At 37.6% G+C, this 26,907-nt stretch overlaps 1 protein-coding gene across 7 annotated transcripts in view; it reads left to right on the top strand.

Annotated features, from left to right (window-relative positions):
- The window catches only part of TFPI (tissue factor pathway inhibitor), a 68,498-nt gene extending 42,021 nt beyond the window's left edge, over window positions 1-26,477 (top strand). For 2 of the 7 annotated variants that reach the window (XM_069021928.1, XM_069021925.1), the window contains exons 3-10: window positions 635-751; window positions 7,268-7,468; window positions 13,967-14,005; window positions 17,165-17,341; window positions 18,439-18,534; window positions 19,021-19,113; window positions 24,691-24,873; window positions 25,227-26,264. In XM_069021928.1, coding sequence (XP_068878029.1) covers window positions 640-751; window positions 7,268-7,468; window positions 13,967-14,005; window positions 17,165-17,341; window positions 18,439-18,534; window positions 19,021-19,113; window positions 24,691-24,873; window positions 25,227-25,339 — 1,014 coding nt within the window. In that variant the 5' untranslated portion in view covers window positions 635-639 and the 3' untranslated portion in view covers window positions 25,340-26,264. Of the gene's footprint in view, window positions 1-634; window positions 752-7,267; window positions 7,469-13,966; window positions 14,006-17,164; window positions 17,342-18,438; window positions 18,535-19,020; window positions 19,114-24,690; window positions 24,912-25,226 lie in introns of all 7 variants that reach the window. The other 5 variants (XM_069021924.1, XM_069021929.1, XM_069021930.1 and 2 more) reach the window with 5 other exon arrangements.
- The last annotated feature ends 430 nt before the right edge of the window (window positions 26,478-26,907 follow it).

Below are 26,907 nucleotides of genomic sequence, written 5' to 3'. Positions count from 1 at the left end.
TTCTGTCAGTGATTGCACTGATTCAATGTGAAAAATAATAGCTCTGTACTTAAGTGAGGTTCTCAGTATTAAAGAGCTCTACAAGATACAAAATACCACTAAAAGCACTGAAGCCCATGTTGCAAAAAGTTCACTGATTCCTCTGAAATGCAACTTGTTAAAGAGTCTGGGAACTTGATAACTATGCATTGGCTAAATATTTGTTTAAAATGTTGTGGCAATGAATCTAGGTTCTGCAGGCTGAGTAAAACTTACTTGGAAGGATTTGACTTGGCCAGGAACAGTACATTGTGTAAATAATGGCAGGACATTAAAAGTACCAAGTGTTAACATTTTGTGTCATGATGAATTTCGGGAGGTGAGTTCAGCTGGGGCTTAGAATGAAAGAAATAGAAGTGCCTCTAACTTGTACTGGAGATGGGACAGGAGACTTGCAATCTGCTGAGCACAACCACAATCCTTGTCTTGGTTTTCATTGTGCTTACAATATGATTATACTAAAAGAGCCCACGTTATCTGCAAAGCTCCCAGTTTGTGTATCTGCCCACGGGTTATGCACTACCCTGCTAATGACTGTTGCAGAATGCTCAAGGAACTTAACTGAATCAGGTATTGTCCTTTTTATCTTACACAGGGAAGATGAAAGGAAGAAAGAAGGGGCATTCCTTGCCTTCAACCTTTATCTTGCTGTTCTTCTCTATCGCCAGGCACACAACTGCTGAGCTGGATGGCAGCAAAGAGCATGTTGTGGGTAAGAGATACCAGAAAACACCTAAAACTCAATCAACAAAAAACAAACACTCAAACAACAAAGCCCACTATGTGAAAATGCACTGCAAATGTAATTCTGTACTTGAGAACTTTAGTGGGAAACTTTCAAAATTGGGACTAAGCTAAAAATGGTCTCTAACTAGGAGAGAGATGCTTAGAATTACCTATTAAGCTTTAGCAAAATTGCCTCCTACTGAGACTTCTGTTTCCCAAGCTTTTTGGAACATCTAATCCTAATCAAACACTGGGTTAAATATCAAGATGATTCCCTTAAAGCTCTGCTTTAGGAGCGTGGAAAAGTTCAATGTTCAGGGAAAGGAAACATAGGGCTGGTTAACTCAGGCTTTATTTCCTCACACAGATAAAGCAGAAATATGAACAGCATTGTAGATTGATGTTGCTCTGTCCCATGCACAGATCTCTTGAGCCACAGTTAATTTGCAAAGTTTGATTTAAAGCTGATACAATTACTGTCCTGGTTGTTTTCTTGGGCCTTGACGAAGGTCTTTGTATAGCCCCAAGTGATTTGATATCACTGGATAAATAAAGGAGTTGGACTCGATCCTTGTTAATCCCTTCTAACTCAGGGTATTCTATAATTCTATAACTGAAAACTCACCAGTTGAAAATTTTTGTTAGAAAAGCAGTGTGACTGTTAGAACTGGGGACATTCCCGGATTTTCACCATGGTAAGATCATTGTTTAATTCACCGAAATTTAGATGGATCAGAATTCTATACTGGATATAATTTTGAATGTTATTTTAATTTCCTCCCAAAAAATTCTGAGAAAGATGAGGGAAAAATACACCGTTGGGGCCACACTAAAATATTCCTTTTTCCTTTGAGGAAATGACTTGAAACTGTGATCACTTCCCTATGCTGCAGAGGACTATGAAGTGGATGCTTTTGTTTGACATGTCTGATTTTGAAGTGCAAATGAAAGTGCAGCTAAGAGGAACCTTTTTCTTATGTTTTGTCCTATTTCCATTCAGATTACTTCTCTCTATCAGACTTTTGCAGCAGTGTTCTTTGAGACAGAAATAGTAATTGTGCACAGTCATGGCTATAGTAAGCTAGTGCTTAGGACCATGTCACAATTAGTCACTACAATTTAAGATATGAACTGTTCCAGGTTAAGCATATGCTTAGCATGGCTCTGTAGTAAAGATTGGTTCATGCAGAATAAATTTGTTTCTTTCAAACTCTGAAGTACAAAAAATGCCCTTTTTGTTTGAGGGCAAAGTCACATTTATCTTTGCCCCACAGCTCTTAGTGCTGTATAAATTCTTAGCCAAGCTTGCAGGTCGTGATGGCCAAATCATCTTGCACACTTTGTGACCACAACAAGAAATCTGATGACTTAATGTTTTTCCTCTATTTACTTTGTTTATAAAAGAAAATAAGTAAATAATCTTAAGGAAATTAAATTGTCATTTTACTGGGGATTTTTTTTCACTTTTTATTCACTGGTTATTTTGCAACTAGTTACTTAGAATTATGTGACCACTAACTGATTTAGTATGAGAAGCAGTTCTGAACTTCTGGGCTTTAATTCTGAAGTAAAAACCAATCAAATGTGAGGCTTAGAAATTAAAGTAGGATCCTGTTTTTATGATGACTACTGAAGACTCACTTGCAAAAAAAAAGACTCACTTGTTTACAAAAAAAAATTACTTTTGCTGTACTCTGTTTTCACAAAATATTTAGATTGTTGCTAACTAAAATTATATTTGTGGTTTCTCAAGATTTTAACTCCTGGACTCAGTGACTTTAAATGCAGAAATTTTGTGGGCAGCAATTTCATTGATAACATTTATTTTTGAAGTTAGATGATTATAAAGCAATGACATATTTTACCCCAGCATTCCATAAATTTCAGGTATTAAAGGATAAAATTAGTTGTGTGCATCCATTAATTTTAATGTCATACTTTCAGATCTCATTGAGTACAAATGCTTTGTGAATTTAAGAGGTGGGATTTTGTCTATTTTAATTACAGTAATAATCAAGATTGCAGGTCAAGTCTAATGGAATAAAAAAGGATTTTTAATTTTTTCTCTTCCAGCAAAACCTGTCATTTTTCCATCAATAAGTAAGTGTAATAGCAAAAATGAAAGGTATAAAACTAACCAGGGTTTGTATATTGTTCTTTAATCCCTTATGTGGTAGGCAGCACTTAAGTTGATGTTCCAAAGCCTGAAGAAAATGACTCACAAATTGAATGTGCTTTTTACTCATACGTGAAACTTTGCCAAGAATAAATGTGCCTGCCTAAAGAAAGTGTAGGAAACACATGGGTAGGAAGAGCACTGAATGGTGTGTGGGTGGGAAGCTGTCAAACTGACAAAGATGGAGAGAAAAGAAACAGCTATTCATTACTGACAAGGTGCTTAGTATTGATAACCGCTTATCAAAGGGAGACATTGCCAGGGAAGGCTGGAAAGATGACAGCGTATCTTTATAATTAAGGATAACCACAGAAACTCATATGAAGTTGAGAACACATAACCTAAGCAAACTAAAACAAAGCATTTTTTACATAAAAATTCAGAAATATTCCCGATATTTATTCTCCCAATTTATATAGTTCTGAAAAGCAACTCCTCCATAACACTTACCTTTCATACTTGGGCTGCAGGTGTAATCTAGAAAGCAGTTCATTTTCTAATTAAAAGGAGGTCTTTTTATCGAGCAGCCCTGCAGATTATCCATGAGTCTGAAAGCCAAATTAGAGTCTTTTGTTATGTCTACATCCAGGAGAAAGGTATTGTTTTCACTTGTATTAATGTAAGAGGATTAGAGACACTATTCACCACTTCAGCTTTTGTCATATTACCCTGCTCGCTCTCCAGTGAAGTGGTAACAGTGCCTTGCCTGGATCACCTACAGCCCATGTGCTCGGGGCTGCAGCAGGGCTGACTGCAGGTTATTAGAGCTCTCACAGTGAAATGACTGCACTGAAATGCAGGGTGGTGTTCGTGTGTTAAACAGTCACGTCTTGAGCTGCAAAAGTGGCCTTACGAATGACAACAAACGTGAGAATGGCTGTGCTGCATAGGAACAATCTTGGCCTGTATCTTGTTTGACAGTTGCAAAAGTAGGAAGGCTGAAGGAATGGAGGGAGAAAGTAGTGACATAAAATATCTGCGATGAGCTCTTTGTTAGCCATTTCATGGGCATTACCTTGTACTTAACACGGACCACGGAGTGCCATGACTTAGAACAGAGCAATCGGTGTTTAGTGCTTAGGTAGGTGATGTAAGGAAGTAATTTCATTAAAAAGCTGGGAAGGGGGAAGAAAAAGGGGAGAGAAGATTTTGCTGTGCTTTTTTTCAGTTTTAGTATGGGAAGTAATAACTTCTGTGTGACAGTAAACATCAGCTGTAATCATGATTTAATGTATTTATAACAAAATTTTCTTGGTCTAGGCTAGTACAGTCCTTCAATTACACAAGATTTCTAAATGTATTTGGACCAGATGCCTAAAATGGATGAGTAATATATATCCAACAGAGCCAGATCCAATGTGGAGGGTTAAACTAAATTTTTTTAGAATGATAAATGCAATGTGCTATACTGAAAAAGGAGAATTAATACAATCATAAATATAAGAAGGAAAATAAATGTTGAAGCACCTGTATAACAAGGTTCTATTTGCTGGAAAGTAAATGGAAGTTACAGAGCATTGCAAAGGTAATTCAATGTTGTTTTAAAAAAAACAGCAAGTGATTTTGTGTTGGATTAAGAAAAAAACCCAAAGGATCATTATTCCACTCTATTTGCCACTAGTAATGCCTCTAGGTAGGGGATTATATTCAGCTCTGGGCAGCACATTTTACCAGGAATCCAGACCAATAACAAAGATCCAAAGAATAGTTATGAGAGGATTAGAAAGCAAGGCCAATAAAAAGATGGGAAGAAAGGAGTTGATTTAGTGTGTGCATAATTAAGAGGAGACAAATCTTCCAAATGAAAGAAAGAGAGAAGTGGGCTACTGAGGTGGTGTGGTGAGAGCAAGGCAACTGCACCATGACGGCTTCAAGCAGCCAGGGATGGAGGTGAATTTGGAAAGCCCAAAATAAAGGTTGAGAATGCAGGAGGCAACTTTCTCTCCTGCAGCAGCCTGGAATTGCAAGACGTGAATGGTGCATTAGAAAATCAAAACTGATTTACTATGTGTGTATACATGGTTTTAAATTATTGTATCTATGCACGAAGGAAATAAAAATTATTTAATATATAATAGAGACTGTTCAGGCAGTATATTACAAAAAAAAGGGTTCTCTTACAAGAAGAGTAGTGAAATTCTAGAACTGACTGCTTCAAATTGCTTGGAATTTTACTTCACTTGGATAACATTCCTTCAACTGTTATCTTCTTATGTTTCGGCTGAAGAATTTTCACTGACCTTCCTGTCAGACATCTTCCCTAAATGTCATATCCTGTGCTTTTCACACAGCGCCTAAAATGTAGTAAGAATTTGTCCCAGTGTTCAAGAGATGAGGCCTTACACTGAGAATTAGTTTTCTCAAGGTATATTCCACAAATGAAATGAGTGCAGGCAGATGTGTGTCTGTGCAGATCTACTGGGCAAACACTTCTGCTTGCCTTCTCATCTGTTGCTCCAGCCTGAGAAGGAAAGCTAATTTTATATCATCTGTGTGAGTTAAGTGTTCCCAGGTGTAAAATAATGGGGAAGAATTCTCTCACTGTTCCCAGACAGAAGAATGATTCATTTCCGATTAATCCCTTCGAGACCTCTTTCTTCAGTCACTTGGTTACTGTTTGGAGTTGGAGGGTTTTGCCCCTGGGGGTTTGACAGGGTACAGATTTTACTGAAGCTATGGCAACTTTCTAGTGTTCCTAGGAAACTGAGTGATTGCCAAGAAGCGTGACACAGTTTAGTCATTATGCTTGCAGCAGATGTCAGGACATCTGACAGCGGTTAACAGCATCCCTGTGACTGCAGGGGAAAGGCCTTAGGAGGTAACCAAAGCAATGATTTAGTTCTCTGCGTCTAATGGGAAGTGGGCTAGGAGTGGAGACCAGAAAGTTCCCAGGATAAACTCTGCTGAGCCATTTGTTCATCCTCTTTGTGTAGTTTTGCAACTATGCTTTCGTACTATTTCTGTTTGGATAGCCCACAACACTGGGGTGGTGCAATGCAGCAAAAAAAATGAGCTGACATAGCTCTGTGTCTGACATTTCAGTAGTTAAGAAACCTGGTAAGTTTTCACAACCTCTTGTAGACTGAACTGGGTCACTGACAAAGGTCACAGAGGGGATCTAATTTCTTGTGTGCCAAGAAAATGACGTGTTTATAAACCAGCTGCCAGCTCTCACCCCAACCACATTTGAGTTGGATCAGTTTCTATGGAGCTCTGAGTGTTTGATTTTAGCATTTCAGGAGTGAGTTCATAACTTACTGAAAACTTTGATGTTTGAAGGCATGTTTTTTCCCTGGTATTGAGCAGAGGAAATCCAAAGTTTCATTTTGCAGTGCAGTATCCTCTCAATTTTTTAAGTTTGTGTATATGTTCTGCAGTATCAGTGCTCTAATCAGCTGTAAGAGAATGAATTAAAACCTTTAGATCTGTGCTTCTGGTTCCTTAGGCAAGCACACAAGCTCTGTAGAGCTTTCAAAATCCTCTAGGTAAAAATACTTTCTTGGAAAAGCAAAACAGCAAAATACAGTAAACCATGTATTTATAAGGGAACAGGACCAGGAACTGGATTGCTAGTCAGAATTTCCTTATAGACATTGACAGGGTGAAAAACTTTGATAGTGTTCTTCACAATGTGTATGACAATTTATACAAAACATTCCCTGACTTAATATGCACTGAAATGCAGAAATAACACATTTTGAAAACATACAGCTTTGTTTTGCCTTGAATTTCTAGTTGTATACTCTTGAAAGCTGTAATGCAAGAACAGTGAGATCAAAGGAAGAAAGAGTCTGGTGCCTCTCAGTGGTCCTGGCGGTGTTTGTGTCCCAATCTGACAGGAGAGTGATGCCCTCTGCAGGGCTCTGTCCATCCCACGCTGTTCCCCGGCAAATTCTTTATGAGCCAAGTTCACTGGGAGAAGTGCATGGAAGAGAGCCCAAGGAAACTTTTCTGCCTTGGTGTTCATTGTGTCTTTTGGAGCTACCAAGACTTTGTCAGTGTTTTTGTTATTCAGAATTGCACCCCAGCTCATGTGACTCAGCTACTCACCATAACTGCTTAGAGGTTTGTGATGAGGAGTTAAGTTTATATTATGAGATGTTTTGGTGGAAAATTGAAACCACACATTTGATTTGATCGAATGGAATTTGTGTTCCAATGCAGATGATGGTTTTCTTTTTACATCTGTTTTAGTGTGTTCAGAGCTTTGAAGACAGATGTTGTGAGGTGCCTCTAGCAGAACACACAAGCAATCTCGTTCTGGAGTTACACTGTGCAGTACGCAGCAAACTAACCTAGTTGTTCTACTTCTGCTCTGGATTCCAGGTGCTGCTTTGCCACCACTGAAGCTTGGGCACTCATTCTGTGCCATGAAAGCAGATGATGGTCCGTGCAAAGCCATCCACATCCGCTATTTCTTCAATATTAAAAGCCGCAAGTGTGAAGTGTTTGAATATGGTGGATGCCATGGCAATGAGAACAACTTCCTAACTCTGGAAGAATGCCAGAAGAAGTGTGTGGGAACAGGCCAGTACCCATTCTCTTACCCTCCTACCAATTCTTCATTTGCATCTGTTACTTCTCATTCACAAACCACTTGAATTTGGGAAGCAGAAGCCCTCTTCTGTTCCTATTAATACAGAAATATGATTTCTCTAACTATGTTCCCAAGTATTCCCAAATAGGTTGTAGAATTATTTTACATGGTTCAAGCAAATAGTCAGGATTTGGAAAGATAGGTGGGTTTTTTAGTGTATCTGTGGAATAGAGACACCGATGCAAGAAATCTTATTTTCTAGCTGGAGCCCTATTTTTGACAAGTTCTTAAGTGAAATTACTTTGAGGCTTGACTAAGCTGGTGGGTAGCACAGATGTTCTTTATTGCTTTCAGAGTGTCTAACCCAATTTTTATCCCAGATTTGTCCTTCACTTGAGAAGCTGATAGAAGTTGTCCAAAATTTTGGCCATCTTCTATGTTTCAGCATAATTAGTATTACAGTAGTAGATATGATGATAAATGAGATCTAACATATGATACACAGCACAATGTGCACCAAGGACCTTGTGAATGCTGATTCTGCTATTAAAATTCATCCTCGTAATTAATTAAGGTTTTCAGCATTGTACAAATTCCTCACATGACTGGATGAAAATTAGAAGGTTCTTAAATTTGCAAATGAAGCTAGAAATTTTACAAGCTTGTATTTTTAGAGACTGGAGGAATTCAAGTCTTATTGAGGGTTTCTTCTGAATACCTGCTACGGATCCTGCCTTCATGGGAATTTGATGGAATGTGTCTGGCTGCGTAAACAGGAAGAGATAGGGATATCTTGAAGGGGGAGAAGGCAATGAAAATGGCAAGAGAGTTTCAGAACCAGTGGGTCCTCAAAGGTGTGTAATAAGCCTCAGGTACTATATCAACCATGTGAATTTTTTTCCCAAGTCTCTTTCATACATTGGATGTTAATTTCTTAGACTTCGAGGTAAGGTAGAAGGATTCATTCCCAACAGAAGGTACTGTTCAGTCACATGTGCCTTGCTCAGCAGATGAATTTGCCATGGTTACTGAGCTCAAGACAGTGATGCTGGGCAATTCTGCAGCAGAGAACAGTTAATAGGTTATTCTGGGGATGGGCAACACAAGCAGCTGAAAATTGTCACTCTCTGCTGTCTATTAGTGATGTTCCCTGGTAGCACCTACTTCTAAGCAGACCTTGGCAGGTGGCATTTTGTTTGCCTTTTTTTCATAATTTACTGTGGACCCGGGCCTTTTCTTGAAACTGGAAATCTGCTGAAGGTGCTATAGGCACTGAGTTGTTTTGCAGGATACAAACTTGGATCTTCTAGGATCAGCATAGGCCACTTGCAAGCACAGTGAGTTCTTATAGGTTGCAAAAAAATACTTGCAAGAAATTTCAGTTTAGAAAATTGCTTTCAGAAGCTCCTATTTGGGTTTTCTGGCCAAAGCAGACTGCATATATGACAAGGTAATTTATAGCATCAGGCTTTGTCTGGCAACAAATGTAAATGTCTTTTACCCATTTTCCATCCCTTCCAGAATTCATATCTACACAGTATTTAGACCAGGCCTAAAATCTGTTACATTGTCTGTTTCATAACATATCTATATTTCCTGATAAAAATTACTCTGGATCGTGTTGCTAAATTTATTTAGAAATCAAAGTAAGTATCTATCTCCCACCCCAGTGTCAGAATAATGGCTGGAGCTGGTTACACATTACCATAAGTAGTATTTCAAGAGTGTTTGTTAGTTTTAACACATCTAATCTTCACCATCTGCAAATGTTAATAAGCCAGGTCTTGAAAATAAGCCATTTTTTATCTTCCCTTTAACTTCCCTTTTTTAACAGAAAAAGAAAGGTGGTAAGGCAAGAGAAAAAGAGATCAATAGACTGCCTCACAACTGGAGCAGGGAGTACAGCTCGGAGTGTCTGACTTATATTCACAAGTGGTATAAGCTCTTCTGTCAGCATTAACTCTATAGCCTTGATACTCTGTTATACTAGCTGATGGTTCCTCCATATGTTTATGGAATAGGACACTGTGTTTGAATACAAATGCAACAGCTACACCTCACTGTCCAGCTTAGGCTTTGAGAATTTCTCAAGTCTGTAATTCAGTTGACTCAGACCTTTCTCCCTCTCTATCCAGTCCAGCCACAGCAAAGGAAAGAACAGATGTGTGTGCTTATTATACACTTCTGGTATGCTGATTTCCAGTGGTGGTTGCCATTTATAGAGTAAAGCAGAGGTTCTTTCTTACCTACACAACTGGAGCCAGAAGAGTGTGTCTGTGTTGGAACCAGGATGCAGTGGGACTGTATTTATTAAGAATAGCAAAATTTAATCTGAAGAGTTGAACATGAGCACAAAGTTCCACTGATTAGAAGATACTGAAAGAACAGCTGACAGGAAAACCCATCCTTCCTTGAAAGCATCCCTGCTCTTGATGCCTTTGGTCTTTCCAAAGAGGAGAATGCATGCATTTTATTTACTCAGCAAATACTAACTCAAGATACTATTTACCATTCAGATCCATTTTTTCTGATCTGCTGGTGCCACCATAATTTCTGTTCAATTAGGTTTTGCTTTTAAACAATTGCATGCTTCTAAAGCTATCTCTATCAGGATGGAAAAAAATCCACTACAAAATTTCACTAAAAACATGTCAAAGCCAAAAAGATTACTCCATTTTTTAAGTGAATGGCAGTTTTCCAGCGCATTTTACTCTAAGGATTAATTTGAAACTTACCTTTTGATGGTTTCTGGAAAAATGTACTAATAAGCCTCAGAGACCAGAGGTGCTCCAGGGAAGAAGTGGCAAGAATCTGTTACAGCCTCACTCTGTTTTCAGGTGCAATACATGGGTAAACACAGTGGCAATGATATTAAAATAATCTTAATTATTAAAATGGCATCCCATCAAGAAAGAGGTATATGGAAATCACAATTCCTTAGTTATTAAATAACATAGTCTAGCATTTCAAGTTAAGAAGAAAAACATCTTGCCCCAATTGCAAGAACGCACAAAGTTCAGGAACCCCTGTTCTACTTGGATCTGAAACAGATCTTAAGCAAACTCTTCCTGAACTGGCTGAAAAGGGAAAGAAAGAACCTTTACATCAAAGAATTTCTTTTTGTGTTGAAGTCTCAGATACTTCCAGAAGTGCAGATTATTATTTTGGTGCTCATTTACCTGTATTTGGTATTTTAGCAATTGGTAAGGATAAAAGCTGTTTACAACACTGTTCCTTCTCCAGACTGTACTATTTGTGTCTTTGATTTATCATACCAGAGTTAAAAAAAAAATACCAAAGTAAGATAGAATTCAAGTAACAGGTTTTAAAATCTTCCTAACAGACTATTGTATGGGAACAGATTTCATTTCTGGGCAGAACATCAAACAAAGAAGGAATTCACTACAGATGATTAATCTGTTTCTAGTTATGACTCCACCAAGTTTAAAGAGTACAATCTTTCAAGATAAAAAATTGAAAGTTATTGTTTCCTTGAATAGCATTCAGTTTCAGAAAGACCTGGAGTCTAGGATGTGAATTAGCTCTTCTTTTTCTGACCAGGCTGGCTTTCAGTAGTTTCCATCTAGTGTTTGGTTCAGGGTTTCAGCAGGACCCACAGCATCTTTACCGTGCTTGGAGTGAGGTTATTTGCAGGACTGCATCTGCCAGTATCTCATCCAAAATTTGACACTTCCTGTCACAGGAAATTTGGAGTGTTTGTCCTCAATTTCAATTTAAAGGCTAAGACAGAGGGACAAAGGGGGGAAAGGCAAGGTCAATAGATGCAGAATTTGGAATGAAGTGCCCAAAAGTCATAATCAGGTGTCATGAGCAAAGATTTATCACATTATTTTTTCAGTCTAATGCTCCTGTTGTCACAGAATCACAGAATAAGCTCAGTTGGAAGGGACCCAGTGTTACTTTGATTCTGACACAAATGTTGGATCTGGAACAGACCTTCTAGACCAAATCCTGTACTGGCATATACCTGGCATAACTCCATATTATAAAACTGAAAGTTATTTAAAATGAGAACTGGCTTAGTGTGCCCACATGTTGGTACTCAGCCCAAGAACAATTTTCTGTGTATGAATAACAGTGATCCATTACTCTCCAAGAGCTGGATCTGCTTGGAGGAAGAGAAGCAATAAAGGGCCCTTATCTCTGTATTCTCTGAATGGATGACAGCAGATAAAATGGTTTGGTCTCACATACAGTGTGCTGCAGACCATCAGGCATAAAGCAAAGTAAATTATTAAGTTAATCCCTTTTGCTAATGTAATTCAGCAAAACCCCATATAATTCTGTGAATTCTTTTTGTTAAATCTAGATCTCTGTGCAGTCTTGTAGTTTGTAGTTGTATTCATCTTACTTATATTTTCAGTATTTGTTGCTGTTGGAAGATCACTATTTAGTGACTGTAGAGATCAGTCTGAAGAGAGAATATGAGTGAGACAAAAGTGCTTCAAAATAAAGAAGAATCTGAAATACAAAATTATCACTGTGAAGAATGCGAAGACCAATATTGATAAAAATAAGCTCAAGGGAAGCTATCTAATATCCACATTCAGAAGAAATAATGTGAATAGTCAAAGTTTTTTATTTTCAATATTCAGCACAAATACAAGAATAAATGAGCCAACGTGAGTGAATTACCAGATCAGGATAACTTTTTAACGTTTTGGAATCAATAAGGCACCTGACAGAATAGATTGAAGTCAGTACAACAGAGTTTAGATAGCCCAGCTGCAGGTTGGCCACTCTAAGGCTCTCCAAGACAAGGTTCAGATTCAAGATGCCTACTTGTGACTCAAGTTTCCTGGAAATCAGCTGCATTTTTTTGTTTCTTGTGCCCAATTCTCACAGCTTCAGGGAATGAAAAAGTACTTTCTGAGAGGAATTTGCTCATATCCTCCATTGTTTACTGGATGGGAGCATAATCACAAATGTCGTCACTAGCACAAAGATCTTAATTTTCAAGGCAGTGAATATAAATTTTAGGCTACTTAAGCTTGCTACTGTGGGAAAATACCTACTGATAAATGGTTCTGGTCACAATGGCAATTCGAATGTCTATTATTTAGAGTGGATCTACTCACAAATACACTTTTTTTACAAAGAAGAAATCAACTCATATGTGGATTTGGCTTTTTGACTGAAACCAGAAGCAAAAGACACTGTTGAGATGGTAGTGAGATTAAAAGATTCTAGGTCTGTATAAACTCACAATAAAATTTTCCTTTTCTCTGCCAGAAGAGTAGAGATCACATGCCAAAATACAATTGCTGATTTTGCCCTGAAGGGGACAGCTGAGTGAGATTAGTGAAATGGCCTGACATGCGTGTCCATAGTTTAGGTCATGGGTTTAAATGCTGGGAGCCAAGCCTCCCACTAATATGAAAAACTGGAAATCTGTTCAAAGAAATGCTATGTCACTCTGAAGTGCACGCCATGTCTTTAATATTTTTTAAAGGGTAACAGCTGCATTGTCCCAGAGGTGGAAGGAGAAATGTGTCATGACAGAATTTCTACCCAATAGCTTTGCTTTGAAAATATAACATTGGCAGGTTTCCAGAGAAAACCGGAGTAGAATTATGATACAAAAGGGCAATAGAGTACAAAACAAGAATTATGAAACAATGTAAATAAGGTGACTAAGGCAGAGTCCAGAAGCTGCTGGCCACCTTTCTCTTAGCTGTCGAAATATTGTCAGCCTTTCTCAGACATTCCATGATCTGTTCTGCCCTTGGACTCCTTTGCAGTTTTATGATTAGACAGTCTCCTACAAGGAGAAGAAGGTTTGTTTTCAATCTCTAAAAAGGCATTTGGGGTTGAATTAAGATATCCAGTTTCTTGAGCTGATACAATAAAACCCAGGTTCCTGCATTAAGAATGATAATAATTTCACTGCGGGTTGTGCACGTAGAGAACCATGCAGACAAGGTTGTCATCATACCCCCCTAAGGATACTTGGCCAAAGGGGCCTTAATATCATCAACTGCATAAGGAAAGCTTCACTCAGGCCCTACATGGCAGAGCAAATGGAATTGGATAGGATGAGAGAAGTCTTACTGTCTCCCTCAGTCAGCTCCAAAGCTACGAGCAGTATCAGTAGCTACAGCAGTCGGGTTGTTAGTCTGCTCATTACTCCTCTTTTGAGGAGTAAGATTGTATGATACAGGGTTCTGGATCCAGTAACAAGAAGAGTTATTTCCCTGTTCAATTCAGTATCAGCACAATTTGATTTCGGTACTTTCTATATCCTCAAGTTTCCATTATAGCAGGTCTTCTTATACAAAGGAAATGATACTTCAGTTCTCCAGAAAAAGTTTTTGTGCTGCGTCTCAAATAAAGAGAAAAAGGAAAAGGAAGAAATGCTGTATTCTTGCCTCTCAGTTCTCACTGTCACTGCTAAGCACACTGGCATCTCAGGTGAGACTTAACATGTCTGCTTTTGCTAAATACTTTTCTTTTTATTTATCTTGCAGAATTGCCTCAGAAGATGATGTTAGCAAAAATTAAGAAAGGTAATTATGTTTACATGGTAATGTAAGATTCTTCTACCACAATAAGGGATTTATTATGTTCTTTTGTTAACTTGGAACAATACATAAATAATTTATCTTCCAACAAAAACAGCAATGTCAGATTTAAGTGAATTCTTAGTCTGAATCTTCTTCTGTCTTCATCAAAGAATTTGAGGAGAGTTGTGGTCACTGAAGATGGCAATCACTTCTCCACAAAAAAAATACATCATGATTCTTTTCTCTTTCTTCAGTAAAAAGGGGGACTTGGCAGAGATTCAAGTATTGTACAATCAGCCATGATGGGGAACTCTTATTGTGTATTTTGAGAACAAGCTAAATGTTTGCTCTACTTTTAGAAAAATAGGAAAAAATTGCTCTGAAACAGAACTTTTTAAGCACTGGTTGTGTTGTGGAGGAGCTACCAGAGGTTAGGGCAGATCCCCTAATTGCACATCAAACAAGGGAGCAAGTTTCCCATTCCTGAAGGGACAGACTTTTAACTGATCTTTAAATTCCTGATACCTCAGACTTCCAAAATAGCCAGTGCTAAAGTATTGAGAGTCCCTTACTGAAAGTTGGTCTGTTGAGGAAACTGATGTTCCTAATGAGGATATTTCAGTTTGACACTCAGAGTAGATCTTGTGAAGATTTACTCACCTTTTCTCCTTGCACATTGGAGACTCACCTGGATGGGGCTCACTGTGTGCAGCCAGAGCTCCCCAAACACAGACTTGAGTACATTTTCTTCACGAGTCAGCTCCTCTTTTCCTGCTTACTCTCCTTCATCTCTCCTTCCACTCATGACTTCCTGAATTGTTGTGCATTTAGCAGCTTGCAGAAATGTGAGTATTTGCACATACAGTTTGAAATAGATGTTTGTAATCAAATCACCTATCTTTGCAGAATGGTATTTGGAATACTTTCATAGGAGATGATGGCTTTCTTTTCCTGTTTTCCACTGTCTTTTCAATTCTTAATGTGTTTTAAAAAAAATCGTGACTATACTGTGGAAGTTACTAAAGTTGATTTTCCACAGATGCTGCAGCCTTTGGCACTACTTCCTTTAAGGGCTGATCCTAGCTCCCTGCTTTTAAGGACAAACTAGAACACATCCTGTAAGATTCAGCTCATGGTGATCATCAGCATTATTGCACATGTACTATTGTTTCCACTAATGTAGTCTTGAATATCGAGTCCCTGGAGAAAGATGTGGCATTTAGAAGTATAGTACTGCTTTGTATGATTATATTGCTTTATTTGTAGGATTATATTGCTTTCATGAACTCTCTCTTCAAAAGTGGCTATAAAAGTTAGCTGTGAGCTCAACTAATTTGGACTTAATTTCATTTGCAAGAACCTGCAAGAAACATTTTAATATAAGAATATTCTAAATGAAGGACATCTGTTTTTAAGAGTCAGTCATAATCCTGTATTCTACTTTGCATACCCTTATTTTTATCTGCCTCCCCTTTTCAGTTAATATCTGTCTAATTATCTCTTTCTTTTATTTCACAGTACTGTGCAATGTTTGATGAGAGAATTTTTTCTTTAGCTCCTGTTGTCTGCAAGCTCCTAGCAGAAGGTGTATGGAACAGATACTCCTCTGGTGGAGTCTTGCTGCTCTGTGTCTACACACCTGTCTCACCTTTGTTCCCTGTGTTGAAAGCACATCATGTCATATTTCTCATATTTATTGCTCTATGTGAGCTTACTTTTCTAAGTCTGTGTACATCAATGCATTTGCGTAGTAAGAAAGGTGCAACATCTGAACTGTGGATTGCACTTACTGGCAGAGAATGAAATTTGTAATGAAGAACCAAGATTAAGCTATTCAGGAATGCTTAAAACAGTTGATTTGGTTGCTTTATGCAAGAATATTTTAATGATTTAATTTTGTATGTGATCTCTGAAAATCATTTTTCACTGTTCACAAAGTATTATAAAAATTGAAATTCGATATATTGCCAATTAATTCTTAGAAAAACACTAGTTATGAGCTATTATAATATTTTATATAAAATTAAGATGTGCATCAATTTCTTTTAATAATAATCTTGTTCTAGCAATGGATTTTAATACATACCTAGCTAAAATAGGTGTAATAGGATTAACTTCTTTGCAACTTTATAATCTACTTCTAAAATGTTAGGAACTTCAAAGTAATTGTTCTATACCTATTTTTATAAAATGGAAGCCCACTGCACACTGTTTTAGTATCAATATTTTGTGAATTTTCACAGCTAAGCAAGGCCTTTATATGTCATACCTGATACGATTTTCTTATATGGGGGTTAAGTAGACTTTTTTCTGCAAGTCAGCTCAGACAAGAATCATATTTCAAAACATCTATTAGCAAGAATCAGAGAATTCCTCCACATATATTTCATTATTGTTACCATGATTTTAAGTACACAATTTTAAGAAAAAACTGAATATGGTGAGAGGTTGACTTTTGGGGATTATCATATGGCTATGTGCTTTTCTTCCCTGCCAGAGGATGTGATATCATGCTGTGATATTCAGTCAAATTATGCAATATTCCTTTGTTAACTTTTTCTTGGTTGATATTGTAGTTACTGATTGCAAACTCAGAACTGGGACTGAAAAATCGTAGAATAGCTGCTTTGTCTCCCTGTTTCCAGTATCCTTTTATAAGGATAAACTGCCCTAGACAAAATGCACTGCTAGATTTTTACCTGTTCTGTTTTAAAACTCATTCCTTTTTTCTTTTGTTTGAATATTGCTTTGTGTATAATTCACATTAACATTGACTGAAACACAAATAACTAGGATGTGTACTTAGGTGCACATGATCCAGCTGAGATTCAGATCTTTTAAATTGGAGTAAAAGCTAATTTTCAACTTAGAGGTTCAATGTTTTGGAACTTTAAAGGAATCGTTAGCTGTCATTTTTCAAGATGTAATTTACTGGCTACTTGAACAGAACAAGACAACTATCCCTATAATGCTCCAGTGTAATATTGCAGTGTTACATATAGAACAAAAGCAGCACAATAAAGCAGCAGTTATTTTATGGTTGGCCTTTAGCCCAAAGTCACAGGTTTATTTTGTAAACTCCCTCCAGTTCTGTTGTTGTCTTGGGATGTGTTTTGGTTTTTTTCTTCACCCACCCTGCTCACCATTTAGCATTGTTTCTAGGAAAGCCTGACTTCTGCTTCCACGACCAAGACCCTGGAATCTGCCGAGGCTATTTTACCAGGTACTTCTACAACAAAGAGACAAAATTGTGTGAAGCATTCAAGTATGGTGGGTGCCTAGGAAACCAGAACAACTTCAGGAGTTTGGAGGCGTGCCAGAGTACCTGCCAAGAAAACTGTAAGTTGCTGTTTTTATCACTCTTAGTTTTACTCTTGAATAAAAAATGGTGTGTTTTGAAGGTATTTTGCACATAAAAAAGGCAATTTAGGGTGCCCTGAGGTGGCAATACTTTATATATGAAATTTGCAATAACTATACCTATTTTTAAATATAAATACCAAAATGTAAAGTATGAAGTAAAAAATGGTAGGTACTATTTAGGGAATATTACTATATAATTATATAAAATTAGGACTCCTACTTTTTTACTTTTCTCATGACAGTTGACCTAAAATCTGCCATCTGTTTGGCTTTATAATGCCATAAAACACTAATATATGCTTTTAACCCATAGGTCTGCACATACTCTTTTCAAACCAAGTCTTGAAATGACAAGAGGTGCCCATATAGGAATATTTAACTTACTGTGTATTGCTAGCTCCCCACCAAAGATTCATGGGACACCTGTGTGTCCCCTCAGAATGATTTGGCTGTGCAGCTTAGGCTACAAAAGCCATTTAGACTGGCCACAGAGCAGTCATTTGCTTCCTTGTCCTACTCGTTCCAATGAATTGTTCTACATGAGGGTACAGTAACCTTCAGAACTCCTCTCCCCTCACAACGTGAATCATTTTATTCATAAGGCAAACACATCTTCCCATCAAGAGCCTCCAGACCTTTTTTTCTTGCTTGTCTCTAGTGGGCCTTTTTCCAGCGCTGTTTCATAAGCTGTCATTTTGGCAAGGGGAACTCAAGCTTATTCACACTTAAAGTAGAAAAGACCTACTATGCTTCTTTTTAAAGATTTTTTTTTTTTTTTAACTGTAAATATAGAGCATTTTCCCTACTTTTGCTGAAGCATTTCTTCCTGGGCCATGACACCACTTTAACTTTCTGGACTAAAAGCTGCAGAATATTATTTTTCATGACTTTAGTCAAAAATAGCACCATGTAAATTTGCATTAACACCCAAGAAGAGAGTGTTAGGGGCTGTTGCCATGGTCTAAATAGATCAAAGTTTTTATTTTTGAGGTATTGAATCATTGATACTAATTTTTGGGTTGCTTTTTTTTTCCTGAACAATTTTCATTTCCTTTTTTGTTTTTTTAATTTAGCAAATTTATTGCCAACTGTTGCAGCAGAAGAGCATCCCAACACTGTGAACAGTAGTTCCCCAGCAGAAGAACCCAGCCAGTCTCCTGGGATTTTTAGTAAGAATTTTTTTTGTTGTTTATAATTAACCCTTAAATGCTCCTTGATTTTCCCATTTATTTGAAGACATGTATGTCAGTTGAAATACCTGAGCACAGGGAAGTCATTAACAGTAGCTTCAGACCTGCTTTCTTGCCAGCAATACATATTTTGAAAAAGGCTTACAATTACAAAGGTTAGAATATCTGCTGGTAATATAAAAATAGCCTTACCAAGCTGTGTATGATCTAAATCTTACATCAGTAAAATTAAGGAACAAAAAGGAACCCATTGCAAAATTGTTTCAGCAACCTCATTTTCCTGTGCTTTTGGGACTTAGAGATGTTGCCTGGCAACTGGCATCAGTAGTGGCATTGAGCAGGGCCAACAGGTACCAATCACAGATGATTTTCAGAGCTTGGATGTGTCTACAAATCCCACCTTTGTTTGTTTCACACCAAGTCCCTTTTTTTTTTTTTTTTTTCCTTTTCTTTTTTTTTTCCTAGTTAATTTGTTGCCAACTGCTCCAGATGAGAAGTCCAATGCCCTGAACAGTAGTTCCTCAAAGGAGGAGCACAACCAGTTCCCCATTTTTTTTGGTAAGAATTATTTTTTGCAGTTCTTATCTCTCAGTCTTTTATATGGATTGCTTTTCCATTTCAACAAGTTTGCTGACATATCTGAGACTAAAGAAGGGGCTTTCATCTTTGTCAAAGGATTTGATTAGCTGGGAAAGTCAAAGCAAAGGAATATATTGCCACTTACAGATCTTTCATAAATATCAGGAAGTGGAAGACTGACCATATCTTGTTCTCTTTGAAAAGTGTGCACTTCCTAAAGGTCTGATTAACACAAAGAGCAAAAGCAGTGATGCAGAATTCTTTAAATCAAAATTAATACTTTTTGTGAGGAACTAATAGGCAAGTGGTTTTAATTCCTTTTACCCCTTAAAAAAAGAATGATATTTGGATTTTAGATTATGGCCTAGTATAATATATTTAATACCATAATGTTTCTATTTTCACTGTGATCATATTAAACTCCGTTTCTGGTTGAGTATAATCACAGTGAGTATGAATTAATTGAAAATGTGGCTCCAAGGTATTCTTGCACTATGTATTCTAATGCAGATGAGACTCTGGACCTTTACTGAGGAGGGATAGGTTTTAACAGTATCAGCAGCTGGACACTGTCCACCGTAGATGGCTGGTGCTTGCTCACACTCTACAGGGTGTTTGAATTTGAGGCCTGTCATTTTATGGTCCACAGTTGTGCAAGAGGAAACAACAAACAGTTGGAAAGAGCCTGAGCATTCTCACCAAGTATTTATGTTGGTTTTTTGCATTTGCACTTACTTGTACTTTTGAGGACTGGGTGGTGACGTAGAAACTCGCTAAGGTTTTTGCATTTTATATGATCTGTATGGTAACAGGTGTGTAGGTGGCATTCCTGTGCTCTTTTCTTAGAATGGAATGTCTAATAAAGCATGAATGTGTGTTGTACTCTATTTTTTGCCTGCACTATAATCCACATGCACTGCTGGTTTGACGTAGGTTTTTGTACAGTTGTATTGTTTTTTTTACCACATACAAAGCATCAATGCACTCTGTTATTTAAATGAATGAATATAAAACAGTAAAGCTTTTGCCAACCTATTTTCCTGAAAACTATTTGAATTACATCATGTCTGGTAATAAGTCTAGGGGCAGGAGGGACATGAACATTCCCTGAAGGTTTTTAGTCATAATATGAATGCCTGACTCCTCAAAACAGCTAACCTATACCAGGAAAGCAGCATAAATCACTATGTTTTCTCAGAGGAAATGGAAGGGGGATTGATTGTGTCAGCAATAGGGAATTTTCCTGCTCAGCAGCATTTGAGAGTGAGAGATGACAGTAAGAGAGAATTGAAGATTGGATGGAACAGTGTAGCAGAATGGGTCGGGTGGGGAGCACAGCCTTAGAAGGACCAGTGAATTTCAGAGGAAAGTCTGAAGACCCAACATGATCTTCCCTACTGTATAGCCTTTATCTTGCACTTGTCTGCCTCATGCAGCCTCCTGCTCCTATTCTGTTTATCAGCTTGCACCCTTCAGGCTGCTGGATTGGGCTAAAATCATGTGCTTTTGTGCAGTCCCACTAGAGAGGAAGGCAAGGGTGTGGCCAAAGGCAATGGCTGATTTCTCCACAGAGACATGGAGAACATTGTCTCCACTGCTGCTGTTTCTAGAGGCACAGCTATAAAGTGTAGTTCCAAGGTAAAGACATGTCACACAAATGTGCAATGTAACTCTCTGTAATCTTCTGGGAGGGACAAGAATTTGACTTTACATATGAGGTGAGGATCAAGGTGAACTGTTTGGGATGAAGTGGCTAATGACCATCTCCTCAAGCACAGGCAAAGTGGCTGATCTGCCATTGTAATATATATTTTGTATGTATATCGGCCTGGCTACGTATCTTTTTCAATGACTATTTAAAAAATTAAATATAATTTAGCTAATTTACATTAAAACATTAAAAAAAATTACAAGGAGTTGTCTCTTATAGAATACCTCACCTCACAATTGACATGGTATTTCATCTTGATTTCAGGAAAAAAAGTGTTGTTGGTATGTGTAACTTGGTAACAATATCAGATTATTAGATTTAGAACATAGTTCTTGATCTTCAGAAAAGTAGACTGTTCTATGGCCAAATAAAGCAAACCATGGATACAGACATGAAGTTTCTAGCATGCTCAGCAATGAAGTTTCTGCAGGAATTGAAGATTGTTCTGGCCTTACTCTGGTAAAAAAAAAAAACTATAATAACTTTTATTCTGTGAAAACTAAGAAAAAGTGAGGCTAAGAATCAAAGCTTTCATTTTATGTGATCTGTGGTAGAAAATTGCAAGTGCTGTACCTACGTTTGATTTGTGAGATTTAAGTGGGAGACAGGATCAAAAGTCAATTTTCAGCTCAGCGAATTTGGAATAGCACACAGATGCAGGTCCTGTCAGCACTCTCAGTACAGAGTCAGGGTCATCTTTTGCTGATATAAATTGGCACAGTTCTATTTGCTTTAATGGATCTGCACCAATTTATACCTATGGAGTATTTTCAAGTGCAGATGACTCGTTATTTTTGTAATAGCCTGTCCACTTGAAGATTCTTTTATTTTCGCTTTGCTGCAATCAGAAATGAGGAGCTGAAGTCTGCACATACCAAAAATCTGGTAATAAATCTGAAGCTTCATGAACATCACACACTCGTGTCTAGAGAGAAATAGTGCTCACTGCATTCCCTTTCCTCCCAAGATAATTTCAAACTTGTTTTGTACTGTGATTAATTAGCAGTCCATTGTCATACAAGCCCTGCAAAGCCTGAGGAATAAGGATTATTGTTGCAATGCAGAGTTGGGGTTATTTCTCATAAATGTGAGTCTGTATCTGGATGTGCCTTTTTCAGAGATTCTGAAGTCATGATCATGCTATCTGTTTATACCTCAGGGGGATGGGATTCAAGAAAGGGCTGTATTATAAGAATTGAATCTTAAACCATACAATGTGTATCTCTTCTTTTTTATGTAGATTTGCTGTTTGTGGGATTTTCACTTCTTTCATTATCTTTTTTTCTTCATAGAAAAAAACAGGAGAGAAAACCTTTCAACAACTCTCAGAAAAATTAGGTTGTAAAATGGAAACATTTGGGAGAGAAACTCAATAGGCATAATAGCTCAGCTTACTGTTCCATCACATCCACAAATATAGCATTAGGAGCTGGAGCTGAACAGGGTAACTCACCTGCTGTCATGTTCCAGTGACATTGTTTACACACTGCCTCACAGGCTTTCAGATTGTCCTGCCAATAGATGTGCTGGGTATGACACAGGGAATGTTTTATGCTTACCTGGAGTCAAGTCTTTTGGTGATCTGTATATTCAAATCAATTCGTAATTTTTATGGTCTTCAGCAGAGAGGAAATTATGGTAAGTTATTTAGGTTTTATTTTAAAATACTGGTTTGTTGTAAAAAAATGGCTCTAGATGGCAAAATTAGGAGGTTTTCTTCATGGGGTGATTGCTTCTGTGAGAGTGAAGAACATGCAGATATTTTGAAGATAAGCAAGAACAGTGTTTGGTTTTTGCGGCATTTATCTCACGATGATATAGGCAAGGAATAACATAATTTTTGGGAAGAGTACAAGAGGGATTCTGAATAGCACTTGGCTGCCTCTCTGTGCACTGTACATACACAGGCAGTCCTTGTTTACCTCATCACTGGCTCCATGGTTCCCCAAATCTTGCAGTCATTGTGAGAACTCCTTCATGAGGAGACTGTGGACTCACTAGAGAATCCTACATGACAGATAATTAATTTACATTACAAATTTAATTACATATTTAAACTCACTGATATAATTAACAAACCTGTGCTGTTTGGCCCTTTCCTCACTGGCAAACCTTTCTGCTCTGGTCTTTGTAGGTTCAGAAATTAGCAGGTTAAAATATGTAAGCTATGCTGGACATACACTTTGAAAACTAACATCCTCTCCAGCTGGAGAGAGATGAAATTAGTTCCAGGCTTGAGTTCTCAGAGCAGTACCAAAAGCATTGCCTTAGTTAATTTAATTACCATCTTCATTAAAAAAACCCAATAGGTTTAATATAGATTTTATCACGTTCTGGACTTCAACTCTGGACCCAGAGTGAAAGTTAGACTTGTAATAATGTCACAGTTATAAAAAGAAATCAAGGGGTTCTCATTTTATAACTTGAAACTAACTTAGTCTATCTCAAAAAAGCAACTCATTACTCGGTTTTTGAATTTCAGGATTTTTTTAATCATATGATGTTGCTGACACACCATTCTATTCCTTTCCCAGCAGTTTTCCATACTTTTTCACCACACCAGTTCAGCTGTTATACACATCAGATGAACCTTTCTTTTAGCAGGTGTGCTATGTCTAAGACACCTAAGAGGTAGCATGTGCTTTTTGGATATTTTGTCAGCCTCCCGAATTGCCCAGGTTAATACATAACTTCTTGCTTTCAGTGACTGATCTGCTTCCCACTTTTGTGACCACAGGATATCTTCAGCTTTGCTGTAACCCAAATGATTTCTCAAATTTTTACTTTGCTTTTCCACTGAACCACTTCTGTGTGGCTTTGTATCTTAAAGACTTCCATCTGACTGGCTTCACATTTGCATTTATGCATTCAGATCCCAGCTACCTCAATTCTGCTGCATCCTGAAGGAAAATGGTGCTCTTTTGGGTCCCAAATAACTGATGATATAATGGCTCCCATTCAGCTTCTTGCAGCCTGTGCAGCAATTTTATCAGTTCCAATTTTGTGTATTAGTCACTCTGGGGTGATAGATGATATAGTTCTTCCAGGTTTGGGAATTCTAGCATGGATTTGCTTCTTGAACGTGTTCCAGTGCCCAGGTCCTTTGGCTACGTCAGGCTCATCTCCAGTGTTTCAGTTCTCAAACTCTCTGTTGCAATGACCCTGAAGGAACAAACCACCAGCATCTCCTTGGAATGGTAAAATGCTGACAGCAGCACTAACACACCAGCATCTCCATGAATTTGCACACTTATTCTTCACATTCAGTACTCTTTTATTCTGCAAGTTACAAGCTATGTTTTTATAACTGCTCAATGGTTGCTGATAGACCCTGTTACTTAGGTCTAGCTTTCTGTAGTCATTCAAAAAACCCAGCACTGAGGTATTGAATCTTACATTGGAAATGCTGGGTACTTTTACCTTCTACTTGATTTCAGAATGTCTACCAGGGATTTGCTCCATTAATTATTAGAAATATTTGCCATATTTTTAAAGCTGTCCACATTTAATTTATCTCACTTCCCTTTCTACAAAATGCTTCACTTGAAACTCCTCAATGTGAAGTTGTGTGCTCTCTCCTACAGCAGAAACAGCCATTTTATCACTAACCATACAGGTAAAAGTATAGCTTTCAGGTAAGCTTTTGCTGGCAATTCAAAGATAGAATGACATTTTACTATGGTATTTTTTGTAGTCATAAAAAGATGCTTATGTCAAGTATCTTGTATTTTCAGGAAGGCAGAATTAAATTTGCCAGCAAATTTCACATAAATTCTAAATAATATTGACATAAAACTGAAACCCTGCAGTGTTGTGTGTCACCTTGTTTTTCTTGGTACTTCCAGAACCGCCTCCTATCCCTTCTTTGTGCATGACCCCTATGGACAGAGGACTTTGCAGAGCCAAAGAGTTGAGGTTTTTCTACAACTACTCGACTGGAAGGTGTCGTCCATTTAGCTACAGTGGTTGTGGTGGGAATGAGAATAATTTCATCTCCAGAAAGTCATGTTTGAGGATCTGCAAGAAAGGTATGGGAAGTGATACTGCCCCCCGCTATCGTTAAAAGGTAAATATCATGCGGGTCAAAACATTCTCGCCGCTTTTGGTAGTAATGATTGGCCTGATCAAATGTAAAAGTTGAAAGTCTCAGAAAAGTGAAAATGGAAATCAGGAGAGACACAGAGCTAGAGAGAGAAGGAAGGACAGTAAGTACAGTGTCAAAGAACAGCATTAAGACAAATTGGCATTGGTCAGGCATATGAAGACTTTAGGTAAGACAATGGTTTTTTCTTTTTTTTAAGATTTATTGAAACAAGCCTTGTCTCTCATTTTGGATTATCTTGGATGTCTTCTAATCTTGCTTTGTTACTTTTACCTTTAGGATTAAATAAGAAAAAAGGTGAAAGAAGATTAATAAAAATCAAGAAAAAAAGAAAGAAACAGCCAGTAAAGGCTCTGGGCGAGGAAATCATCCCTGAAAGAATGCAACTTTGATTTTTATGGAAATGTGACGTAAACTACTCTTCACCTGTGAATGAAAACCTTCAGTGTACACCATTAAAATATATTTACCGTACTGATTATTTTGATTATATATTACTAAGCTGCTTATATTTTTGTCATGTATTCCTCAATCATGTTAATAAACATTACCTTTTACTTTGACAAAGGGTTTTAAATTGCAGTTTGGTTGTATATAATTGTCAGAGCTGCAGCAGGACAAAAAACGATGTGAGTGAATGGTTAAAATGCAAACAAGATTCAAATTCAGTTTATCACCCCATTATTCTTTTTGAATTCTATTTTTGTACTAAAGAAAGCATAATACTTGTGAAAGAATAATCACTTGTCAAGTGTGATTGTTTCAATCATCGATTAAAAGATAGGTCTACTGCTATAAAAAGGAAATAGACACTGGATTTGTTTTAATCAGATTTATTTTAGGTTATGAAGGCCTAGATTTAACTCCATTGAAGTGCATATAATTACAGTACTGTAAAATGAATGTGAGATCAGAATTAACCCACCAAAATCCATACAGGGCATGTAAAAGCTGTAAAGGTTTGAAGCAGTGTGGCAAATGTTCACAAAGATTTAAAAATATATATGTTGGGATCATTGACTTTTATCCTTGTTACTGATCTAGACTCATGGCCAAGCTTTACTGCTGAAAATGTAAGCAATTATACATTCTAAATATCAGAAGGAGGGAATAAGTAAAATCAGATTTTTGTACTGAAATCCTATCCAAATCTCTTTTCTGGTGCTTAAGTCCGTTCATGGCTCTTTTAAACTAGGATGTATTAAGTCTGATTTGAAGAATTCTCAAGGAACAGGAGTGTACACCAGAGAGCACTTAATGTAGTGTCTTGTCACATAAAATGTATGAGCACCAAAGACTCCTACTTCAATAACCACATAAATCAGACAAGGGCAGCTCTGCCAGGAAACCTATAAACTCCATAGGCTGCTATAAACAGAATTAATTTGGCTCATTTTATCTCCCAGTTTCAGTTTCAATTTGGTATCTTCCTGTTCTGGTTCATCACTTTGACCTTTCTCTCCAGGTTTTCCTGTACTTCATGCACCAGGAGTTGAGTCTGTAGGTGTGCGTTGCACTGCACAGGAGCAGAGCAGTAGGTTAAATACTTGGACTAGTGGAGAACCCATGGCTTAAACTGCTCCCAGACCTTCCCAGTTGTCCCATGGCACCTGCCCAAGCACAGCAGTTTGTGTGGCCTCCCCAAGGCGAGTGGCTTCAGGCACACTTGGGGTGTGGTTACGCTATGGTTACCCTGCGTCCACACTGATACTGCTTGTGTCTGCCTGGCTGGGGATGCAGGTGAGGGCACAAATGTCTGCACCTCTCCTTGTCTGCTTTTTATGATCAAGCCAGTAGAAATATTTGATCTTCCATTCTTAGTTGTAACAATTTTCCATAGGCTGCCAGTATTAAAACTTACATAATTGCTAGATTACATGATGTACCTCAAAGAGGAGACAGAGCTGAAGTAACGGCATTAAACTAAAACATCCAGGGCTTCCATGTAAAAGACAGTGAA

Source organism: Aphelocoma coerulescens, chromosome 7 (genome assembly GCF_041296385.1).
Source record: "Aphelocoma coerulescens isolate FSJ_1873_10779 chromosome 7, UR_Acoe_1.0, whole genome shotgun sequence".
Taxonomy (NCBI): Eukaryota; Metazoa; Chordata; class Aves; order Passeriformes; family Corvidae; genus Aphelocoma; species Aphelocoma coerulescens.
The sequence above is the reverse complement of the archived record's forward strand: the minus strand, read 5'-3'. Positions and strand labels throughout refer to the sequence as shown.